The 24,851-nt window shown below is 37.0% G+C and overlaps 1 protein-coding gene across 1 annotated transcript in view; it reads right to left on the bottom strand.

Moving 5' to 3' along the window:
* The window catches only part of LOC121865327 (ATP-dependent DNA/RNA helicase DHX36-like), a gene marked incomplete at its 5' end in the record, with an annotated part of 109,839 nt that overhangs the window by 74,360 nt on the left and 10,628 nt on the right, over nucleotides 1–24,851 (bottom strand). The window contains 2 exon segments of the mRNA XM_042364666.1: nucleotides 17,582–17,768; nucleotides 21,249–21,326. Of these exon segments, the coding sequence (XP_042220600.1) occupies nucleotides 17,582–17,768; nucleotides 21,249–21,326 (265 nt within the window).

A 24,851-nucleotide genomic window follows, 5' to 3' on the forward strand; every position in this document is an offset into this window, starting at 1 on the left:
GCCTTGATTGTGTTGTTTACATGGGCCTTCCAGTCCAGTTTATGGTCTATGGTAACACCCAGGAGTTTGGCAGACTGCACTAACTGGAGAGGATGGGCACCCACTGTGACTGCTGGAGCTTGCACTGGAGTGATGGCAGTATTGATGTGCATGACTATGGTTTTGGTGTGGTTGATGGTGACCTTGTTCTCCGTAGTCCATGCCTGTAGCATGTCCAGGGTGCCTTGTAGCGATGAGTAGTCTGGTGAGGTGTTGTCCACTGTAACCCCCACAGTGCAGTCATCCACGTACTTCCACCTGTGAGGAGTGTCCGATAGAGCATTGTTGATCAGGATGAGGAAGCACAGTGGTCCCATCTTGGTCCCCTGGGGAACACTGCAGGTGAGGTGTTGGAATGTGGAGACTGAACCCTGATACCTCACTGCCTGACGACGTCCACTCAAGAAATCAGTGAGCCATTAGACCAGGTTGGTGGGCAACCCTAGTACAATGGCCTTGTTGATAACAGTGCAGTGATCAACAAGGTCAAAAGGCTTCCTGAAGTCAACAAGGGCAACGGCCAGTGATGTCTTACGTTTCTGCAGGTTTTTGTGCAGGAATATCAGAAAACTAAGCAAGCAGTGGGATGTAGAGGAGGTCCTCATATTGCCAAATTGCTGTGGATCAATTGACTGATAGATTCTAGCAAATGCCCACTCAAAAACAAAATCTCCACAGAGTTGACTGGGTATGGGGGTAATGGCAACTGGCCTGAGGTCGTTAGGGGACTGTGGGGTGGTGACCTTGGGGATAGGGGTGACAAATGCGGATTTCCATTCATTAGGGCATTTGCTTTGTCTGAGGGATGCATTAATAATAGAACAGAGGGGGTGGCAAGTTCGACTGCAAACTCCTTGTATATTTTGATTGGGAGGTTAATTGGGGTCGTGGAGAGTTGGGTTTAAATTTCAGGAGTTTGTTGGCGATTTCAAATGGTTGAACACTGGGAGGGGGGAGGGGGAAGGTAAGTAAGCCAGGAGGAGAGTGAGGTCAAGACTGGGTAGGGTATAACATATGGTAGCAAAGTGGTTATTAATTATCTCGGCTGCATCCTCACTAGGTAAATGTGAGATGAAAGGAAGTGTGGGAGACTGGCGGCTAAGACCACAGAGATCTTTTACCTTGGAGTACCACTGGCCGATGCCGACCTCCATGCACTTTCCTGGGATAATAAGACTTCTTGGCCGACTTGATTTCCCTGATGACCTGGTTACGTAGACTTTTGTACAGGCGGTTGTTGGTGTAGTATGCCTTGTTGCGATGCTCGATTACTCTTTTGATACGGGGTGTAACCCACGGAACATCATCAGGGTGGATCCTCAGTGTCTTGGCTGGAAAGAAGTGGTTGTAGGCTTTGGGGATAGTGTCCAGGTAATTATCCCACTTGTTCTGCACATCGTCTAACGTAATCACTTCAGTCCAGGGATACCGTGTTATCCATTGTCCGAAAAGCCGCATGGCAGAGTCAGGGGTAGGTCGGTAAGTCCTGGTGGCAACTGGCAGTCGTGAGTTGGTAGGTGTAGGTGACCACAGTAGAGAAAGGTGGGGGCTGCGCCCCATGGGAGGCAGCGGCTGGGGAGGAAGGTAGTGGCTGCCGAGATCAGCCATGATGAGGTCAAGGGTGGCATTCCCATGTGTGATAAAGTCAACTATTTGTGCAAGGTGGAGGCATTGGGTGATGTCACTGATGTCTAACTCATTAAAGTCACTGCATATCACTAGTTAAGCACATGGAAATCTGGATCTCAAGGAGTCAGCAGTGTCTGTTATATGAGTAACCAGTACATTGGCGATTGGTGTGCAGGGGATAGCAAACACAAACAATGAGGGAGGCAAGCTGGCGGGGGTGGGAGGTGGGAGTGACCTGAACCCACAAGGCTTCTACATCTTCAGGTACATTAACACCTAGGGGTGATGGTTTAAGGTCACTGCGACAGTACAGCACTACACCCCCACCTCTCCTGTCCTGTCCTTTCTAAGGTGATGAAATAACTCATAGTTTTCTATGGCACAGATGTGTGTGTGTGTGTGTGTGTGTGTGAAGACACACACACACACACAAAACACGTGCAAATAAATAATAATGGAAAATACTCTCACAAATAATCAGAAACAAATTTATTAAAAATGTGACAGTCTACCCTTAAGTCTGTACTTTATTACTTTATTAATAAAGCACGGACTTGAGGTTAGACTCACACTTTTAATAAATTTGTTTCTGATTATTTGTGAGAGAATTTTCCCAATATTATTTATTTGTACAATACAGATATTGTAAAGGGAATTACTGTCTCTAGAACGAATGGCTCCCAGTCCCAGCCGTGAAAATGCCGGCAACTTTAAAACTACCCACAGACATTCTTGGGTACATCCATAGTGTCATCCGCGAATAATAGAGGACCACGAAATACAAATCCGAGAATTTTTGGGGCCCCTGTACCGGAGCTTAATTTACTTCAATATTAACCACCCTAATGCTAACCTAAGCTAACCTTATCTAATACATTATAACTTTTAACTTAATCCTCTTAGGTAACATTAGTGTGTATAATCAGTGAGTGAAATAAACTTGGAGACCTAATCTTCATGTGATCCAAAAAATTGGTAATCGGATAATCCTTCATTTTCAAACGTTTGTCCCAAAAGAGATTCACTTGGTAAGAATGTTTTCTGAAAGGAATGAAGGCTTGAGAGTTTTGCTATGAGCATAACACTAGACACTCTGATCCATTTAATTGTTAAAAAAATTTACTAAGTACTCCTTACTAACCAACTCCAAAGAGAAGGGGGAGAGAAAATGAGTTGCCCAATCATGATTTGACTATAAACTGGGAACTCGGGATCAATTTTCTAACCATAACCTATGCCTGAATCGAGCAACTCCATATACCAAAGCCAGCTCAAAAAGGAGGAGCCCCCTTTGGGTCATGCAATCCTGAGGTAAATAACCAGTAATTGCTCTGACAGGGGTGTTACTAATATTTTGATTGACAAATGATTCACTAATATTTCATCTTCAGTTTGACCACTGAAGTGTACCTACCATAAATTCTTGTCTGCCTTTAGTACTGCCACTTACTTAACAGGATAAACAATAATAATCATGTTATAACCTAAATGGTTCCAAATCCTGATACCCTTGCTCCTAGCCCATTACTAGACTATCGTATTCTAAAAATAGCCATACATGTAGCTCACAGAACTGGGGACTGGGACAAACCAGACCTTATCATGTCTTTGACTCAAAGATGAAGTTGAAGAAGACCTGAAAATGGATAGAGCTGAACCAGTTGAACAAGCAAAACCTTCCTTGGCTAGAGAGGAGTTACCACAATAGTTACCCCTGTGAACTGCTCACCTCTGACATTTCCTAAAGAATATGGGGAAAAAGGAGGGAAGAAATAAATCTGTTCCTGAGTATTCCGGTTTATGTTGAATGTGTCCAAACCTACTGACCCCTTCTATGGAAAAATCAAATTCAATACCAGAAGCTTGTAATTATTTGACATCACAATGAAAACCACTCTTGTATAAGCCCCAAGGGAGAGAATTCATGGAATAGAAACTGCACTTTATCTCCATTCAAAGGCACTGCTAAAAAAAAAGAGAGAGAGAACTCCGAAGCTAAGGTGACGAAGTTCGTTGATACCGTACTGTATATCCTACTGGTAGTGTACAAGATGGCCTCTGAAACTTAGCGATGACCCCCCCCCCAAAAAAAAAAAAATAAATAAATAAATAAATAATAAAAGTAAATAAAATAAAATAAATAAACTAAAATTATAAAACAGGGTAGGGGTCATCTTATACACCAAATATAAACTGTAAACCTAAAATCGTATGTTACCCGGTATAGGAATATGTGTGCTGCTCAATTGGATATATGTATTATGTGATTTTGTCATCAAAGCACCGGACGATACAGTACATGTGTAGAAATGGTCATCAAGTCTTCTAAATCGTGTGGAATAAAAGATTGATCTTCAGTCACATTATAGCATTGATTATTCGCGCGCGCACAAACACACACACCACACCACAGGTCTTGACCACAGGAGGGTCAAGACCTACCAGGCGCTGCTGCCCGCCCCCTTGGCCATGTTCAGCCATTCCTCAAGTCCCCCTCCCTGACCCATCCCCACCACCGAGATATCAACATAATCAAAAGTGACACTTTCGTTTCAGAAAGAAGTGGGATCAGTGTTAAACAGTGATGAACAGTGTTTAAGCCAGTGAATTCAGCACTAGACAGTACCAGCGAGAGCTGTGACCCACCAGTGAGATAAGCACCCCTGGGAACTGATCACCCTCTTCTGACGAGGTGTCAATCAGTCCACCCTGGGAACAACAGTGGGTCGGCTTTACACCTGACTACTCTGTACAAGATAACACACCACCTAGCAGAGAGTGAGGTACTATGACACCACCCCACACCACCTGGTGTCCCTATGACCACGTGAGGTCCTTCATATCAACACCTATGGATGAGTTACTGCACCACATGATCAGCACTCCACCCTGTGTCTCCATGACCATGTAAGGTCCTTCATCTCAACACCTACGGACGAGTTACTACACGACGTGAACACCACACCACTCAATGTCCTCATGACCACGTGAGGTCCTTCATGTGAACACCTACGGATGAGTTACTGCACCACGTGAACACCACACCACCTGGTGTCTCCATGACCATGTGAGGTCCTTCATGTGAACACCTACGGACGAGTTACTGCACCACGTGAACACCACTCCACCTGGTGTCTCCATGGCCATGTGAGGTCCTTCATGTGAACACCTACGGACGAGTTACTGCACCACGTGAACACCACACCACCTGGTGTCACCATGACCACGGAGGTCCTTCATATCAACACCTACAGACGAGTTACAGAACCACAATGCTTACGTGACCTCACACAGTATGGCAGGAGACCAGCCCGGGCCATCAGCTCCAAACTATAATAATTTGTATGTTCAGTTATGTTCCTTCTCCTTTCAGTTATGAAAGCTTTTGTTAAACGACCCTCCCACCCCATGTTTTTGTAAGTAATAAATCATTTTTGTCTCGTGTATATTTTCAGCCTTTGGGCTGCAGAAATTTTTCAATAAACCATTAATTATTATTAACACACACACACATACAAAAGTTAATTTACCTGGCCACTACCCACACGAACACGGACATACAGACACGGCACCCACACATACATGGACATACGAACACGGCACCCACACATACATGGACATACGAACACGGCACCCACACATACATGGACATACAAACATGGCACCCACACATACATGGACATACAAACACGGCACCCACACATACATGGACATACGAACACGGCACCCACACATACATGGACATACGAACACGGCACCCACACATGCATGGACATACGAACACGGCACCCACACATGCATGAACATACGAACACGGCACCCACACATACATGGACATACGAACACGGCACCCACACATACATGGACATACAAACATGGCACCCACACATACATGGACATACAACAGCACCCACACATACATGGACATACGAACACGGCACCCACACATACATGGACATACACACACCACACATACATGGACATACCTAACACGGCACACACATACATGACATATACATGGACATACGAACACGGCACCCACACATACATGGACATACGAACACGGCACCCACACATACACGGACATACGAACACGGCACCCACACATACATGGACATACGAACACGGCACCCACACATACAGTAGAACGTCGATTTAAAGAGATTCAAGTTAAGATTATTGATTTAAAGCGACACTCACAATTAAGAACAATGTTTTAAATTAAAGCGAATCTTTCCTATTTTGCGTGAGTCAATCTGGTGCATCACATTTTAAAATTTGCGCCTAATGTTTCTCTGGGCACGCTACACTGTCCAAAGGGCAAAGCTGTACTGTACATGTACTGAAAATAATGTACTAAATGATTACTCAAATTTTGGTCTAGTGCAAACTATAGCATGATTATATTCAAATTAATCACTGTCTTATAAGAATTCCAGCAATGTAAATTATATTCTCCCCGGTCACTTCTGTGATATTTTATAAACAAAAACTCAATCTAAAGGACATAAATAAACAAATAAATACTTCACTAGACCTTTGGTCCCAACTGTCAAACGTGTCACTTTTGAAATTACCATGAACCCTGTCAGCGGCCCCCAAACCCTAGGCTTAACATTCAATATATTGGCCTGCATGATTACCTCAACAACCTGTAAAGACGCCTCATTAATGATGTAAAATTCTAAAAGATCTTAATGTCAATGCTTCATCGAGCACTTTAATTAACTCTTCTCTTGATAAAAGCAGGGTCTTTGAGCAAGATAACATTTATCAAAATAAGGAATCTGTTGTGCTCTCAGAAGAGGGAAATGCTAACTTAGTTTCATCTAGTGTGGTCTCTCCTTGTACTGAGAAAACAGTTGCATATATAGCTGGTTTTGTTTCTGTGGAACATAATAAATCTTTGAAGTGTGAAGCATGTTATAGTGCACTACTTACCCAAAATATGGATGGAACTCATGCATTAATGGGTACGAAAACCAAAGGGAATCTATCCTTTCCAACTAAAGGTGTCAATGCTATATGTTGCTTTTGTGAAAAGATATTCAGAGAAAAAATATTGTTTGCCAGTAAAATACACCCCGACGCAAAACTGTCAACATATGATTGCCACAAAATTGTAATTTATGAATTGTCAGAGTTCCTGAACAAAACCATATTCCCAGGCTTGGCAATACTGTACACATGTCAAAGTGATCCTCTCAACAATCATTTTGTATTGCCAATCAAAGCAGTAGCTGAGACCCATCAACAGGTCAGCTACACATATTTAATTTATTTTATTTTTTTTTTTACGGGGATTAGCCCACCCGGACACAAGTCACTGACCCACGTCGAGGCCTGGGGGGCGAAAATGTAATAATAATAATAATAATAATAATAATAATAATAATAATAATAATAATAATAATAATAATAATAATAATAATAATAATAATAAATAATAATAAATAATAATAAATAATAATAAATAAATAATAAATAATAATAATAATAATAATAATAATAATAATAATAATAATAATAATAATAAATAATAATAATAATAATAATAATAATAATAAATAATAATAATAATAATAAATAATAATAATAATAATAATAATAATAATAATAATAAATAATTGTCATAATAATTCATATTAAATAAAATTTATGATAAAACAAACAAAAATAAAATAATAAAATAATGATGATAATAATACAGTAACTGTAATAATAATAATAATTTTAATAATAAAGAACTATAAATACAAAAATGAAAAAAAGATCAAAAGTGAGAAACGATATATGTATGTTGTGTTGTCAATGGTAAGAGAAACAATTGAGACCCTGCAATTGTGTGTAAATGAAGCAGAAAGTCAGATCAGCAACCTGGGACTTGGTCACAATTTTCGTGATGCCATATGGCAGCAGGGTCTACCATTAGACAACACATTATGCTTCCAATATCTTCCCAGGCAGTAGTACCTCCCTGTTTGGTAGCTGCCTACTACCTACTACAGTGGGGTATGCTATAACGAACGGATCCTACTACGAATATTCCTATAACGAACGGTTTTACCTATAAAATTGAGAATGCTATAACGAACGCAACTCCTACAACGAACGCGGATGAATACGGGACTATTTCGCCTGGCGCATGAATATTGTTGTACCGCGACCCACAACAAGAGCGTCAGGCGCCATCTTTGTCTCATTGTGTAGCCAGTGCACCACTGTTATTGTTGAAATTTCGTCTTTTGATGTGGAAATTCACGTTATTTGTATAACTATTTTGTTATACATGTATACAATTGTAACAATGAATTGTCCAAAGCGAGTGAGAAAGCTAATAACCCTTGAAACTAATTAAGAAATTATAAAGAAACGTGAGAATGGAAGAAGCATTGCGAAACTTAGTGATGTATGGGATGGCTAAATCGACTATATGTACGATTTTGAAGAATAAAGAGGAGTTAAAAACTGTGCAAGTGGCTAAGGGAATCTTTAGACTTAGCAAAGCAAGGTGTAATGTGATTGAAGAGATAGAAAATTTACTCTTAGTGTGGATAAAGGAGAAAGAAATGGCAGGTGGTAACATTAGTGAAGCTATAATTTGTGAGAAGGCTAAACAATTGTTTGAGGACCTTAAAGCCAAGACTCCCAGTGGAAGTGATAGTGCTGTGCCAGTGTTTAGGGGTACCTGCATGCTGAATAACACTAAGGTAAGATAAAGTACCGTATTTTCTACATTTTCCACAGAATTTTTTCAGTGTTAAGTGGTTGTATTTGGGGGCCTGGAACGGATTAATCCTATAACGAACGAATGCTATAACGAACGAGGTTCTGGAACCAATTACGTTCGTTATAGCATACCCCACTGTACATGTATGCAGGCAAACAGTTCACAGCACAAAATATATCTCTCAACGCTGTCAAAAGTAGAACTAGCATGAATAAGTTAATGTTGTTCAGCCAAAATATCTGTCTTTTTCTTACACTGCCTATCCTGTTGTCGAGGAGGCCTTTTCAGTCTCCAATCAGAGTAGGTTTTTTCCAAGGGTCCTTATGTTCTGTTACCCTTATTGGTTGGCACATTGTATGGGCGGGGCTATCTCCATGGCACCCCATATAGGTTTATGTGTTATTCTTTGAGAATACGAGTGAAACTAATTTTTTTTGGGGGGGGCACTCCCCTACATCCTTGTGTAAGGTGAAGTGCAGAAGCATTTACAGCACCCAACAGGGAAGCATGCCAAGTTCATGCTTGCCTTTATGTCTCATTAGTTAAGGGCGTGGAAGCCTGAAGAGTCAAGGGTGTAGAAGCCTAAAGAGTCAATGGTTTTATGTCATCAAGTTTTTGGAAGCTCCAACAACTTGTCCCTGAATACGAATTCGCAACTTTCGATTTACACCAGGTACCTACTTTACTGCTAGGTGTACAGGGACTAATGGGGCCTAGGAAGTAAGTCCAAACAACTTCCACCGGCCCAGGAATCGAACCCGTGACATCTTGCTTGCGAGGCAAGAACGGTACCGCTTCTACCACCGGTCCCCCCAGTATAACTAATTGTGTCCATCTGGTCTGACAAGTGCCATAAACATTGTAACGGTCATACACATGGGTGTATGGGTGCCTGCCTGTGTGTATGGGTGCCGGTCTGTGTGGGTGTTCCTGTTTATTACACACTTATAAAATGTCAATGAATTGACTTAAGAGAATATAATTAACATTGCTGGAATTATTGTAAGACAGTGGTTAATTTGAAAATAAACATGCTATGGTTTGCACGAGACATAAAAATTTTAGTCATAATTTAGTACATTTTAGTACAAAGGACTAAAAAATTTTATCTCTTGTGTACAATATATGATGTCTATACAGTGGTCCCTCGGTTAACGAACGCCTCGGTTAACGAACGCCTCGGTTAACGAATTACCTTCCATAAGAATCTTCAATTCGGTTAAAGAAAAAAAATTTGATTAACGAAAGCCTTACGAAAATCACATTTTGTTTTGAACATCAGCTGATAAACTGAGGAGGTACTCAGCCAATTCAGTAATCTCTTCTATGTTTACATTCATTTCCAATGGAGTAAATATCAAGAAAATTGAGCTCTTTAATATTTGTGCATTTTTTTATACAGTATAAAAATTATTGGTCATTCTAAAATCTAGCCATCCAAACTCTGTCTACATAAAGATTTTCAACTATTATTTTTGGCTCATATATGTAACTTTATTCATTTATTGAAACTCACTTGCATGCACACGCTGTCCTAGGGGCAAAGCTGAACTGTACAAAATGATTACTAAAATTTTTGACTAGTGCAAACTATGGCATATTTACATTCAAATTAATCACTATCTTATAAGAGTTCCAGCAATGTAAATTATATTCTCCCTGGTCACTTCTATGAAATTTTATAAGTCAAAAACCAAAACTCAATCTACAGGACATAAATAGACAATTAAATACTCCACACCTCTGCGCCAACTGTCAAACATGTCACTGTCACCCCCCCCTCCCTCCCCTCCTCCCAGCAAGGGTTGTTTGGTGGTTAAACTGTACAGTAGTAGGCTTTAAATTTTTATCTTATATAATATCACAGTCTAAAGTTAGGAGAATATAATTTGCATTGCTGGAATCCTTGCAAAACAGCGAATAATTTGAATATAAACGTCATATATTTTACACAAGAGATAAAATTAATTACCTGTATCACATTACAGTAGTGATTTAAGAGTATATATATATATATATATATATATATATATATATATATATATATATATATATATATATATATATATATATATATATATATATATATATATATATATATATATATATATATATATATATATATATATATATATATATATATATATATATATATATATATATATATATATATATATATATATATATATATATATATATATATATATATATATAGTGAGGGCTTACTTAGAATTTTTAAGAGTGTTTGACTTTATGCATTTTTGGCTTTACTTTTCTGTGAGCTGAACCAATTACTATATATACTCATCTATAACCTCCTCGCTTATAGGCTTTTCCATTCTGATTTGACCAAGAAATCAGTAATTTATGATACCGTATATCGTTTTCATAGCGTATAAGTATAAGACGCAAATTTCCATTTAAAAAGTAGCTTTTGAGCTCTATTTGCTGTATAAGACCAGTACCCCAAATGTGACACTTAACCACGGACTCAGTAGTCCTTTACCAACCATCCTTGATTTTTTAAAATAAGGCCAATTCACTTCAAGTAATGTCATCAAATTATACCCGCTGGTGTAGTGTAAACACTAGTGACGTCACTGAAGCGTCTGCTATTTACCGATAACTGGAACTAATGTCGGTATCGAGTAAAATTTTTCCATTTACTTGAAATGGATTTACCGATTTATTTGTTTACTTATTTATTTATTTATAATATACTGTAACATATTAAACACACTGCAAGTATTTTCTTTCATTTATACGCTTGCTTCACACGAGACGATTGGTGGTGGGAGTGTTCCCTCGTCTCGGTGGTGTGGCTGTGTTCCGACTATTTATACAACATGTAGTTCAACAGCAACCACCGTATTCTAATTGTGGTGTTTCATTAGGATTTGAGTGAAAAAGGTTACCAGTATGTACTTACTACATACATTTATTACACAAATATATATATATATATATATATATATATATATATATATATATATATATATATATATATATATATATATATATATATATATATATATATATATATATATATATATATATATATATATATATATATATATATATATATATATATATATATATATATATATATACAAAAAATGATTGTTCAATGAATTATTTATGGTGCATTAGGGTACTGGTCACTTCAAATGGGCTATAAATAGCTTGTTATCTCCCCTCCATCTCACCCTGAGCCAGACGGAAGCGTCTTGGTAAATAACATGTTTGCTTATTTTCCATTTACTTTAAATAGATTTACCGAATTATTTGTTTTATTTATTTATTTATAATATACTGTAATATATTAAACACACTGTAATTATTTTCTTTAATTTATAAACTGTTTTGCGACAAAGGAATGTTCTCCAGTAGTGTTTCATTAGGATTTGAGTGAAAAAATATTACGTACTTACTACATACATTTATTACACAAACATATTTATATATACTGTATGTATACATACATACACATGCACACATTTAATTTACTAAGTCACAATATTTTAAAAGCAAATTACCGTCAAGTTAAAAATGTTATTAGCACATGATTATTACTGACGTCATCATGTATTAAAAACCTTCAAAATCCACATCATCAACATCTGACATCATAAGTTCTTCAAGTACATCCTGAGATACATTTATGGCTGCTTCATCATAAGGATCAAATTCCAAATCAGATGACGTGGCTTCGGCTTCTGTTTCATCCTCGTCCTCCCACAACATGTCATCCTCCATGCCATCCATTGAATTAGATATTCCGCACTTTTTAAAAGACTTGATAACTGTCTCCACATTAATATCATTCCATGCCTTGATAACAAAATCACATAGTACATCCAGTTCGGGAGCACGCATATTCCCACCTTTCGTGTAAGACTTTTTGCCGCTGTTCATCCATTTGTTCCATTGTTCACGAACGCGGTCCTTGAATGGTTTGTTTAGACAAACATCAAGTGGTTGTAAAACTGAAGTTAATCCACCAGGAATAACTGCAATGTCACTGTTGTTCCTCGCCATGTTGGTTTTTGTTCCCTCTGTTAAATGACTCGCGAACATATCCCATACTAACAGGCTACGCTGTTTTCGAAAGCCACCAGGTCGCCTACACCATATATGATCAATCCATAACTTTATTCCTTGTTCGTCCATCCACCCTTTCTCGTTGACGTGAACAAAAACTCCAGCCGGGAACTTGATTTTGGGCATTGTTTTCCTCTTGAGAATTAGCATTGGGTTCAACTTGGTTCCGTCTGCCATGCATGAAAGTACTACTGTAAACCGTGTCTTTTCGTGTCCTGTTGTTTTCACTAACACTGTTTTTGCACCCTTTGTATCGACAGTATGATTACCGACCATGTCGAAGTTCATAGGTGTTTCATCCATGTTTCCGATGTTGCTTAATGGATAACAATGTTTCTTACGTTGTTGTATTATGTAGCGATGGAAATTAACAATTTTACAGTTAAGATCTGCTGGTAATTTTTGTGCTATTTTTGTCTTCTGCCTCAGTACCAGATTGCTTCTTTCCATAAAACGGCTACACCATGAAGTCGTGGCTTTGAAGTCTTTGCTGTGCTCTTGATTTTGTTTAGCCCACTTAAGTGCCCACATACGTATCATGTTTCTTGATACAATATACCCATTTTGACGCTGCTCATGGACCATGTCTACTGCGTGCTTCTCTAGAATCGGCCAGTGTGCAGTGCCTCTTCTCATTGCACATTTATTCCTGGGCATACTTCGTAGTAAGTGTTCCTTTGATCTCCAATCCCGCACCATCTTCTCAGTTACACCGTATTCTCTTGAAGCAGCACAATTGTTGTGTGACTGGGCATATGCTATCACTTTCAGCTTAAAACAAGCTTCATATCTCCTGCGTTTAACAATTGGAGCCATGGTGAGGTTTTGTGGTAGCTGGATACAGTATTAATATACCGTAGTGTTCACACGGAGAGAGTGCTATTGCTTATGGAGTGATAACTCAACAACTGGACAAGGCAAATGAGAGAAGGGGTCACCTTACACATGACCTGACGTGGTCACCTTACACATATATGGTAATCATTAAGAATCAAACTCCGAATCAGATGACCTGCCTTCTTCTTCATCATTGTCATGCTAAATTTACCACTGTCGGTAGTTAAAAGAATTAAAAGTCATTTATTGAATATTCTATGTAAAAAAATAAATGTTAAATTAATTATTTATAGGAGAAACGTATTATGATCAATAAATATAGGCGAGTAATATTTTATCACTTGGTGAATAATAAAAGACGGGATAAAATAGCCCGTCTTCCCCTCTTACAGCCAGCTAATGGAAGCGTATAATTAAATTGATGTTTATTTTCAGCTTGTCTAATTTATCATGTAACAAAATTAATATTACTAGAAATTGTGTAGGTAGTAGGCAGCTACCAAACAGGGGAGGTACTACTGCCTGGGAAGATATTAAAGCATAATGTGTTGTTAACAGACCTCGTTGCCATATGGCATCAATGGTAAATTAGACCAAGTCCCAGGTTGCTGACCTGATCTTTGCCTCATTTACACAATTGCAGGGTCTCAATTGTTTCTCTTACTGACAACACAACATACATACAGTATATTATTTTCAGTTTGATCTTTTTTTAATTTTGCAACTATGTGCTAGTTACTTAAAATAAGGCTAATTCACTTCAAGTAATGGCATCAAATATTACCAGCTGGTGTAGTGGGTAAACATCTAGTGACGCTATTTGAGCCGCCTGTAATTAACCGTCGAGCAGTTTCAAGAATTAATGCACTAGAGGGTCATTTACTGAATATTCTTTTGTAAAAAAAATAAAATTTAAATCAATTATTTATAGGAGATAAATATTATTATGGAGTAAACATACCATACCGGTGGTGCATTACTGACCACCTCCAATGCTCCTCACCGGCAAAATGGGGGGCGTGTGGAGGGGTGTGTGATGATAGCTGTGTTTATTACAGGGGTATAAATCTCTTTTACGGTATGTTAGACAGGTTTATAATACATTTTTATTATTTTAATATACCGGTAATCTTAATTTGAATCCAGCTTGCCAAACGTAAGTTTCAGTATAAAATAATTAGTGGTAAGACCTTGTGAGTGGCTTACGATGTTTTCATCACCACTCTTGACACACTAAACCACAATATTTAAGAGGTAAGAATTTTAAACTTGGTGGTTTAGACGACCCCCTAACTTTGGGCAGATTTTTTTAATGTTCAAATTTCGTCTTATAGGCCGTGATATACGGTATTCCTCGTTTATAGTTCGACCCACGTTTTTAAGGGTATTGGAACAACAAAACCTTCAGTAAAAACACTCTACGTCCTATAAACTGAAGCTCACCATGCCTGAAACACAGAGTGCCGAAGGCAAATTGTTTACCATTTATTCGACACTACACTGAAACGCGGGTAGTTTCAACAAAAATATTGTATATTTCCATTCAAGTATTTATTCAAGTCAATTAGGATGGAATATTATTGTAACAACAGTTTTTTTAACTGAAAACCATTCGAAAAGCAATTACGGTAACATCTTTTGAACGAAAGAAAGCGAAAGTCATTGCTTTCGTCACGATTTTATTCCACTTTCCACTGTAATACGTACGTCATTTCAGCAAAAATATCACATTTCCGTGAATGTATTATATCAAGCACAGTATGAATGGAATATCACTAATATAACAGAATTTTAACCGAAAACTATTAAAAAAACTAATACAGGTTGTACCTCTCTAGTCCGGCATTCCGTGGTCCGGAAACTCCCGTGGTCCGGAACGATTTTAGTTTGTCCAATAGGTAGATAGGCAGCTTGTTTTTTTTTTTTTTTTACTTATCTGAATTATTATTATTATTATTACAGGAGTATTAAATTTTTGCCCCTCAGGCCCCAATGTGGGTCAGTGACCTATGCCCTGGTGGGCTATTCCCCTTAAAAAAAAAAGCCGCAGAAAATTAAGGTTTGTTTACATCCGGCAGTTCGGCTGCTCTCTCTCTCTCTCTCTGCTTGTCTATACAGAGTACAACATTTAACCCTTCAATATATATGAGCAGTAAATAAGTGTTGCTTTCATATTCTTATGTAGAGTTCATATTTTCACATGTGCGCATATGAGCAGTCTCACTTTTTTTTTACCATTGATGGTTAGCTACTTATATTGTTCCATTTATTAACATTAAATAACATTACAGGTACTTCAAGCAACCATATTCATTTTTTACATTAATTTTACTACAGCTAAACTCAGGGTCTTATTTTCTTCAGTTTTATATGCAGAACCAATCAGTCACTGGTTTCGTAAGCTTTAACATAAACAATGCCGGCAGCCGTCTCGTCTCCTCTAATATTCCACGTATTATTAATAAATTGTATTGTTAATTTTGCACACACGTACATTAATTCAAAAAAAACAAATTCAGAAACATTAATTAAAATATATATGAACAGTAAATAAGTGTTGCTTTCATATTCTTATGTAAAGTAATGATGATATGTTTTCACGTGTGCGCATGCGCACTTACATATGCGATCTCTCTTTTTCTTTACCATTATCGTTAGCTACTTCTATTGTTCCATTTATTAACATTAAATAACATTACTTAAAACAACCATATTAATTTTACTACAGCTACAACCAAGGTCTTATTTTCTTCAGTTTTATATGTAGAACCAGTCAGTCACTGGTTTTGTAATCAACGAAAACAATGCTGTGTCATTTCCTCGTGTGTTTTAATATTCTACGTATTATTAATGAATTGTATTGCTCATTTTGCACACATAAACATTAATTCAATAAAAAAGACATTCAGTAATAAACAATAATGAATCTTTTGTACATAAGAGAAATGACGCTGTTTACACGATTATGCACGTCGTCTGCACGTTGGCGGGCCGTTCAAACCCGTCGAAATTCAAGTTTCCGCCGTCAAAATTTTTATTTATTTATTTTTTTGTGTGTTCCAATAAAATACGTTAAGAATTAAAAACTCGCGAAATTTGGGAAGCTACTATACGACATTTAACCCTTCAATATGTCTTCAAAGAGACCATGACGCAGAGAAAGTGGTGCTAGTGCTTCCAGGCATATGCACAAGTCACTATCTATCCAGGAAAAGGGTGAATTTCCATGGTCCGGCAATTTCCATGGTCCGGCACCGGTCAGGTCCCGAGGTTGCCGGACTAGAGAGGTACAACCTGTAACATCTCTTGAACATCGGAAGGTTAGGTGAAGTCTTTTGTTTTCGTCATGTAGTTTATACTAATTTACATTGAAATGCATCACGTTCCAGCAAAACTACTATTTATTTCTGAGAATATGGAAATGTAATATTTTTGCTGAAATGACGTACGTATTACAGTGGAAAGTGGGATAAAATCGTGACGAAAACAATGACTTTCGGTTTCTTTCGTTGTTCAAAGGATGTTACCGTAATCGCTTTTCGAATGGTTTTCAGTAAAAAAACTGTTGTATTACAATAATATTCTATCCTAATTCACTTGTGATGTAACAGTTTTTTAACTGAAAACGATTCGAAAAACACGTGTACCGTCTAGCTGATACGGCAGAGCCCTGGTCGCGGAGGCTTTGTTTTTGCATCGGCCCTTCTTAAGCAGCCTTTAATTTTAGCATTGGTTGAAATTGTGTTTACCGGTATATTCTTATTTTCTTGCTTCTATTTTCCAGAAATATGACAAGTTTGTATATAATTCAATGTTACGGTACTTTTAATTTACAAGTATTCATTTTTAAAAATACAGAAGACACCAAACAAATACCAGTACGGATATTTGCGTGACTCTCCCGCCAAAAAAGACCAAACAGCTGGTACTCTCTCCCTCAGCCCTACCAAAAATAGCCCAATGACATCTTTCTTGTTTATTGTCTTCCAATTTTCCACTTTAACTGGTATTTTCTACTTCATATTGCTTACATCAGATAAACTACAGTAATTGAGGTTAGAAACTGCTATAAATTTGATTACCAGGTACTGGCAGGATGCCGTTAGAACCACCTGACCCTACCAATAACTATATTTCTTGAGAGATAATTGTGATAACCTTTTGTAAGATGATGACGTTAGCATGATTTGTCAGGAATAAGAAATATCTTTTCTCAAACAACAAACTGAGATTTACGCTACTCACCTTCCTGCTCGACCTCGACGTTGTCTTGCATTGGCAATAGTGACCCACTCTGGTCGTAAAGTTGTCACATTAGCTTCTTTATCATAATTTTTCATTTTGATCCATCCCCCATCAATAACATAAACAATGTCATCTATAGTTATGCTAGTTTCGGCAATATTTGTTGCTAAAACGATTTTTCGTACACCTGGAAAAAATGAAGGTTAATGAATTGTATGAAAACCAATGATATGTTTATAAAATATCTGATAATTCATGAGGTACAGTAAAAACTTCAATACACTGGAATAATTGGGACAGACTCCAATCCGGAAAATGCAAAAAAAAAAAAAAGTGAAATGGGGGCAGGAGTCTGGACACAACACTGCTTATCTGGACTGTTTTAAAAAAATCTGCTGTTGTTATAATGTTATTACAGTACTGCACTTTAAAAACTAAAATCTTAAAGTGCATGACAAGGTTAGTAAAACACTATTACATCTATAAGAAAAAATATGAGATAAAACTTTCTTGGTTGGAAAATAGAATAATTCTGGACAATTTTTTTCACTGATATGATTGTTTCTCACTGTAAAATGTTATATGTAAGTACCCACAGAATTTGTTTTATGAATAAAGATAAAACTGTATACTGTGTGTAGATGAGAGTGATCCCTTTAACATGTCTTTAAGTAATTTCACCATAATTCTCATATCATTTATATTCAGTTGATGCCAGGTTGATAAAATTTTATCATAAAATAATAAAATTTCCCGAAAAAAGAATCCCACACTTTACACCACAACTCATTGTGGTCGTTTGTTTACACAGCCTAAATACGTCTAATGCTTATCACATCTGCCTTCAGCACTTTGTAAATGGTACCGTAGTGTATTTATCAGTACAGGTTGTACCTCTCTTGTTCGGCATTCTGTGGTCCGGAACGATTTTAGTTTGTCCAATAGGTAGATAGGCAGCTTCTTTTTTTTTTTTTTTTTTTTTTTTTTTTTTTTTTTTTTTTTTTTACTTATCTGAATTATTATTATTATTACAGGAGTATTAAATTTTTGCCCCTCAGGCCCCAGTGTGGGTCAGTGACCTATGCCCGGGTGGGCTAATCCCCTTTAAAAAAAAAACAAAGCCGCGGGAAATTAAGGTTTGTTTACATCCGGCAGTTCGGCTGCTCTCTCTCTCTCTGCTTGTCTATACAGAGTACAACATTTAACCCTTCAATATATATGAGCAGTAAATAAGTGTTGCTTTCATATTCTTATGTAGAGTAATGACGATATGTTTTCACATGTGCGCACTTACATACGCGCAGTCTCACTTTTTTTTTTTACCATTAATGGTTAGCTACTTATATTGTTCCATTTATTAACATTAAATAACATTACAGGTACTTCAAACAACCATATTATTTTTTTTACATTAATTTTACTACAGCTAAAATCAGGGTCTTATTTTCTTCAGTTTTATATGTAGAACCAATCAGTCACTGGTTTTGTAAGCTTTAACATAAACAATGCCGGCAGCCGTCTTGTCTCTAATATTCCACATATCATTAATAAATTGTATTGTTAATTTTGCACACACAAACATTACTTCAGTAAAAACAAATTCAGAAACATTAATTAAAATATATATGAACAGTAAATAAGTGTTGCTTTCATATTCTTATGTAAAGTAATGACGATATGTTTTCATGTGTGCGCATGCGCACTTACATACACGATCTCTCTTTTTTCTTTACCATTATCGTTAGCTACTTCTATTGTTCCATTTATTAACATTAAATAACATTACTTAAAACAACCATATTAATTTTACTACAGCTACAGCCAAGGTCTTATTTTCTTCAGTTTTATATGTAGAACCAGTCAGTTACTGGTTTTGTAATCAACGAAAACAATGCTGTCTCATTTCCTCGTGTGTTTTAATATTCTACGTATTATTAATGAATTGTATTGTTCATTTTGCACACAAACATTAATTCAATAAAAAAGACATTCAGTAATAAACAATAATGAATCTTTTGTACATTAGAGAAACGACGCTGTTTACACGATTATGCACGTCGTCTGCACGTTGGCGGGCCGTTCAAACCCGTCGAAATTCAAGTTTCCGCCGTCAAAATTTTTATTTATTTATTTTTTTGTGTGTTCCAATAAAATACATTAAGAATTAAAATCTCGCGAAATCTGAGAAGCTACTATACGACATTTAACCCTTCAATATGACTTCAAAGAGACCATGATGTAGAGAAAGTGGTGCTAGTGCTTCCAAGCATAAGCACAAGTCACTATCTATCCAGGAAAAGGGTGAATTTCCATGGTCCGGCAATTTCCATTGTCCGGCACCGGTCAGGTCCCGAGGTTGCCGGACTAGAGAGGTACAACCTGTATTTGATAATATTGTAATGTATTATGCATCTACATATTCCCTTGTTTATTCATTAATCAGTTTTTTAAGTTTACAGGTAGCCACACCATGTATCACTCACAGGTAGTAAATAATGTTGTTAGGAAGGTATCTCCATATCAAATACTATATACTGTAGTGTGTTATAGTAACCCTGTTGTAAGATGATTGGCTGACAGCTCTACAAGAATGCATCCTGAGTGAATGCCTGCCGATAATTTTCAAGTCAAATTACAAATAATACAGTATATGTGGATTTTTTTTTTATTGTTGAAGTGAGCAAGTGCTGTTCTTTCCAAAAGCATCCCTTTAACTTTATCAACTCCTTAATATACGTACAATACTCTATATAACTTTACCAAATTCTTAAATCAAGTATCCTCCTTAAAGACAATGCATACAGTGTACTCTACATAAAAAGTTCATGAGCGTAGGAAGCAAGGTGCAATGCACTAATACAATAAGTATGAAGGCATGATTCAGACTGATACACATGCTGTGCAACACCCACGCACAAATGTTCAACCATACACATGAACACACAAACAGTCCAGATTGATGCTGGATTTTCTGGACTTTTTTCCAGTATTTCTGGTGAAGAGGGGTGGTCCAGAGTACCCCCAAAGAGTCTGAAAAAAGCGAATTTTTGTGTATTGAAGTTCAAGTTTACTACAGAGGTTCCACTGAACTGCATTCATATAACGGTAACTTTTATTTATTAATGTACAGTTTTTATATGTTTAGAACATGTTTCTGTTCTTTTATTTCAGATGAACCAGCGAATGTAACCTAACTTGATCAGCCGTGAACCTAACCCTCTCTTATTGCATTGATTTATGTGGAGAAAACTGTTGCGTTATTCATACAATTTTTATATATATATGGAATTTTAGGAATGGAACCCATGTGAATACCAGGGGCTCCCTGCATATGGAAGACATCCTAGGCAAGCATGGGGCATGGAAATCCAACAATACCTGGCTAAGGCTACTCAACCTCTGTACCAAACACTGCCTCAACATTACAAATACCCAATTCCAGATGAATAATATGTTTAAAATCTCCTGGAAAATATCCGTTCCCACCACTGGCACCTCATTGGTTACATCATTGTCTGCCTAAGGAAATGAAGTATTAATCACACAGGTCGTTACTCGGGGTTTTTACTGTCCTGTACACTGTATTACCAAAAGTAAAAAAGAGAGAAATTTATAACACTCTTCAAAATAATAACATATAAAGTACATCAGTGTTAAGACACAGTACCTTCAGGTGGTCTATTGAATACTTCCCTCTGGTTGACTGTTGGCATCATGGAGTGTAGTGGGATCACTAGGTAATTGCCTGTAAATTAAAGAGTATTTTAATTATGAGAAAATCTTTCTCATATACTGTACATGGCATTTGAAGATCTAACCAAGGAAAAGTCTGGGAACGAAAAGTGGCCAGCATAAACAAAACCCATGAGTTGGGCCTTAAAACACAATTGTTAATGTGCAACTAACATCAAAAGATGTTGAAATGTCAAAAAGAAATAATTTTGATGTAGAAGATACATCAATCTTTACTGTATGCATAATTCAGTATATCACGGAGTCCATGAAAAAAAAATGGAAATGTGAAACTTATGGAAAAATAACAAAGACAAAGAGAAGACAAACAACATTTTGTGAGAAAACTGGTTGGGTCAGCAGTTCACTTACTGTACTGTGCCCTATAATATACTGTACAGTATACCTAACAATAAATACACAAAAGGCATGCCCAATAATGGACGAGTTGACGGTTCTGGGTAAACACAATACGCTCTGCCACGTTCGTAGAGTGATACGGTATACAGCTCCTCCCCGACTTACGACGGGGTAGGGACCCAAATTCAGGCCGTAAGTCGAAATGGTCGTGTCGGAAATGAGTACGTCGGTATAACTCATCATACCCTAACCTAACCTTTGATCTGTATTTTCTTATGCGATCAAAAATGTTTTGTGACAGAAATCCTGTAGAGATAATGTGTCTTATTGTTTAAAGTACTTGATTCCATAGTTAGAATCTTAAGGTTCCCCTGATGACCAAAACCCAAATAATATCAATATTGTTGTATGGTCAGCAAATATCCATTGAATTAGTTTTTGCGCTTAGTAATATTTATATTTTCAAAATATTATTACTGTGTTGCACAATCAAGCACAATTAATTATCTAATAATGTTTATTTACTGAGCCGATCAGCTGAGAAGGTTGGACAACTACAGCTGACTGCCTCCTGCTGGGAAGTTCACCTCAACCAGTGACGTCACAACCAATCACACAGCTTTTCGCAATCACGTGACTTTTTAGCAACTTTAGCCATAATTTTTTACACCTTTGACCCAATTTATTTAAAAATATCATTACCATAGTGAATTTAAGAGTTTTCTTTACCCATTGACCTGCCATCTTACGAAAAAATTCTGACCGTCAACTCGTCCATTCTGGAACAGATTATTGCCAGAGGTGTGCAGTACTGATATTTAAGTAATATTTTTCAAGAACAATTTCCTAAAAATTATGTTTGGAAATACTTTTACATAAACTTGAGAACATTTTAAGAGAAAATATTGTATTTTAATGTGAGTACTGAACATTTCTACCAAAGTTTGTAAAATAAATAAAAAAAATTCCCAATTATTTGAGAAATTTCCATGGTTCAGTCAACCCATCTGTGGACAAGGTAGCCAATCATTTGCCTTCATTGTCAGTCTCTTACTGGCATCACCCATGGACCCACAGCAGTGGTAAAACTAATTGTAATACTCAATGCTGCCACTTCAATATCAATAGCAAAAAATAATATTTATTCAGTAAAATCATCCAACAAGTTTACAATTGGTTTAGCATGTATCAGTGCAGACATACAAGAATAGTAAGTGTTTACTTCCTGGATCCTTGGCTTCATCTCAAGTTCTTGTTTTTACTCCTTAATTTTAGATCTTGGCCTTTCTTAAAACAAAATGTACACAATTTATTTATTTTTTAGTCATTCAAATGATGTAAAGTTATTGTAATGAAATACTGATGTACGATTCATTAAGTGTTTTCATGTTGATAAATAAGGAAAAAACATAGTGAAGAATTACTAACATACCTCTTTTAATGGAGCTTGGCCAATGTATTTTCATTTAACGGGCATGAAAAAAATATTAATTTAATAAAAAATGTATACAGGGGGTTCCCGGGTTATGAACAGGTTCCGTTCCCGAGGACGTTCTTAAGTCGGATTTGTACGTAAGTCGGAACACATGCTATATGCATACCATCCTTACGGAGCAATGTTTAAAAGCCTAAGTCCTTATATACATCTAAAATCACTTAAATTAAGAGAAAAGAAGAAATAGAATGATAAAATACAGAAAATTAAAGTAAAAAATAAGTCATCAGGTAAATAAAATACAGGCATCCCCCGCGTTACGGAAGCCCGGGTTACGGAATTTCGCTCTTACGGAATTTGTAAATTATGACCATTAATTTCGCGTAACGGCCCGTAAATCCGCCCTTACGGAAATTGGGGTAAATTTTAACAATTAAAAATAAAATCACAATACAAAATTAATTTTTTTTGTAGTCGTGCAAAAAGAAGCCGCAAATGCATTACATTGGATATTAAACTTGACGTTTTAAGAAGGTTTGATGCTGGAGAAAAACTTCGCCAGATTGCAAAAACATTAGGTCTTGCTACTTCAACAGTGGGAACAATCCGTGATAATAAGGACAAAATTAGGTCAAGTGCTCAAGCTGCTACTCCATTAACTGCTCGAACCTTGTATTTTCATCGAAGTGATGTGATGCTGAATATGGAACGACTCCTGAGTGTCTGGATTGAAGATCAGACTAAACGCAATGTGCCACTAAACACTATGGTTATTCAATAGAAAGCCATAAGTTTATATAATAATTTGCAGGAAGAGGAAGGTGCATCTTCTGAGGTTAAACCTTTTCTGGCTAGTAAAGGCTGGTTTGAAAGGTTTAAGAAGCGCCTTAATTTACACAACATAAAAATGAGCGGTGAAGCTGCCAGTGCTGATACAGATTCTGCTAATAAATATCCTGCCGAGCTGAAGAAAATTATTGATGAAGGAGGTTACACACCAGAACAAGTGTACAATGTTGATGAAACTGGGCTTTTCTGGAAGCGCATGCCTGCTAGAACTTATATTTCCACTGAAGAAAAATCAGCACCAGGCTTTAAAGCATCCAAAGATCGTTTAACACTTCTTCTGGGAGGAAATGCTTCAGGTGACATGAAATTAAAGCCCCTACTTGTGTATCACTCAGAAAATCCAAGGACTCTCAAGGGCTATGCCAAGTCTAATCTACCTGTGATTTGGCATTCCAATAAGAAGGCTTGGATGACTATGACCCTTTTCCAAGACTGGTTCACTAACTATTTTTGCCCTGCTGTAGAAAGATATAATGCCAGGCGTAACATATCTAATAAAGCATTGCTCCTCTTAGACAATGCACCAAGCCACCCAGTAAATTTAAATGATCTTTCTGATAATGTGAGAGTGGAGTACATCCCCAAGAACACAACTTCCTTGCTCCAGCCAATGGATCAAGGTGTGATAGCTAACTTTAAGGCATATTATCTTAGGAAAACTTTTTTGGAGTTCATAAAAGCAATTGATGGGGAGGATAAACCTACAATTAGGGACTTCTGGAAAAAGTTCAACATCTTGGATGCTGTGGATAATATAGCCAAGTCATGGGATGAAGTGAAAACCTCAGCTATGAATGGTTCATGGAAAAACATATGGCCAGAGTGTGTCCATGAATTTCAAGGTTTTTCACAAGCTGAAAGTCTACAGTAAGTTGACATTATGACACTTGCAAA

The sequence above is a fragment of the Homarus americanus genome, unplaced genomic scaffold (assembly GCF_018991925.1).
Source record: "Homarus americanus isolate GMGI-L3 unplaced genomic scaffold, GMGI_Hamer_2.0 scaffold37359, whole genome shotgun sequence".
Lineage (NCBI taxonomy): Eukaryota > Metazoa > Arthropoda > Malacostraca > Decapoda > Nephropidae > Homarus > Homarus americanus.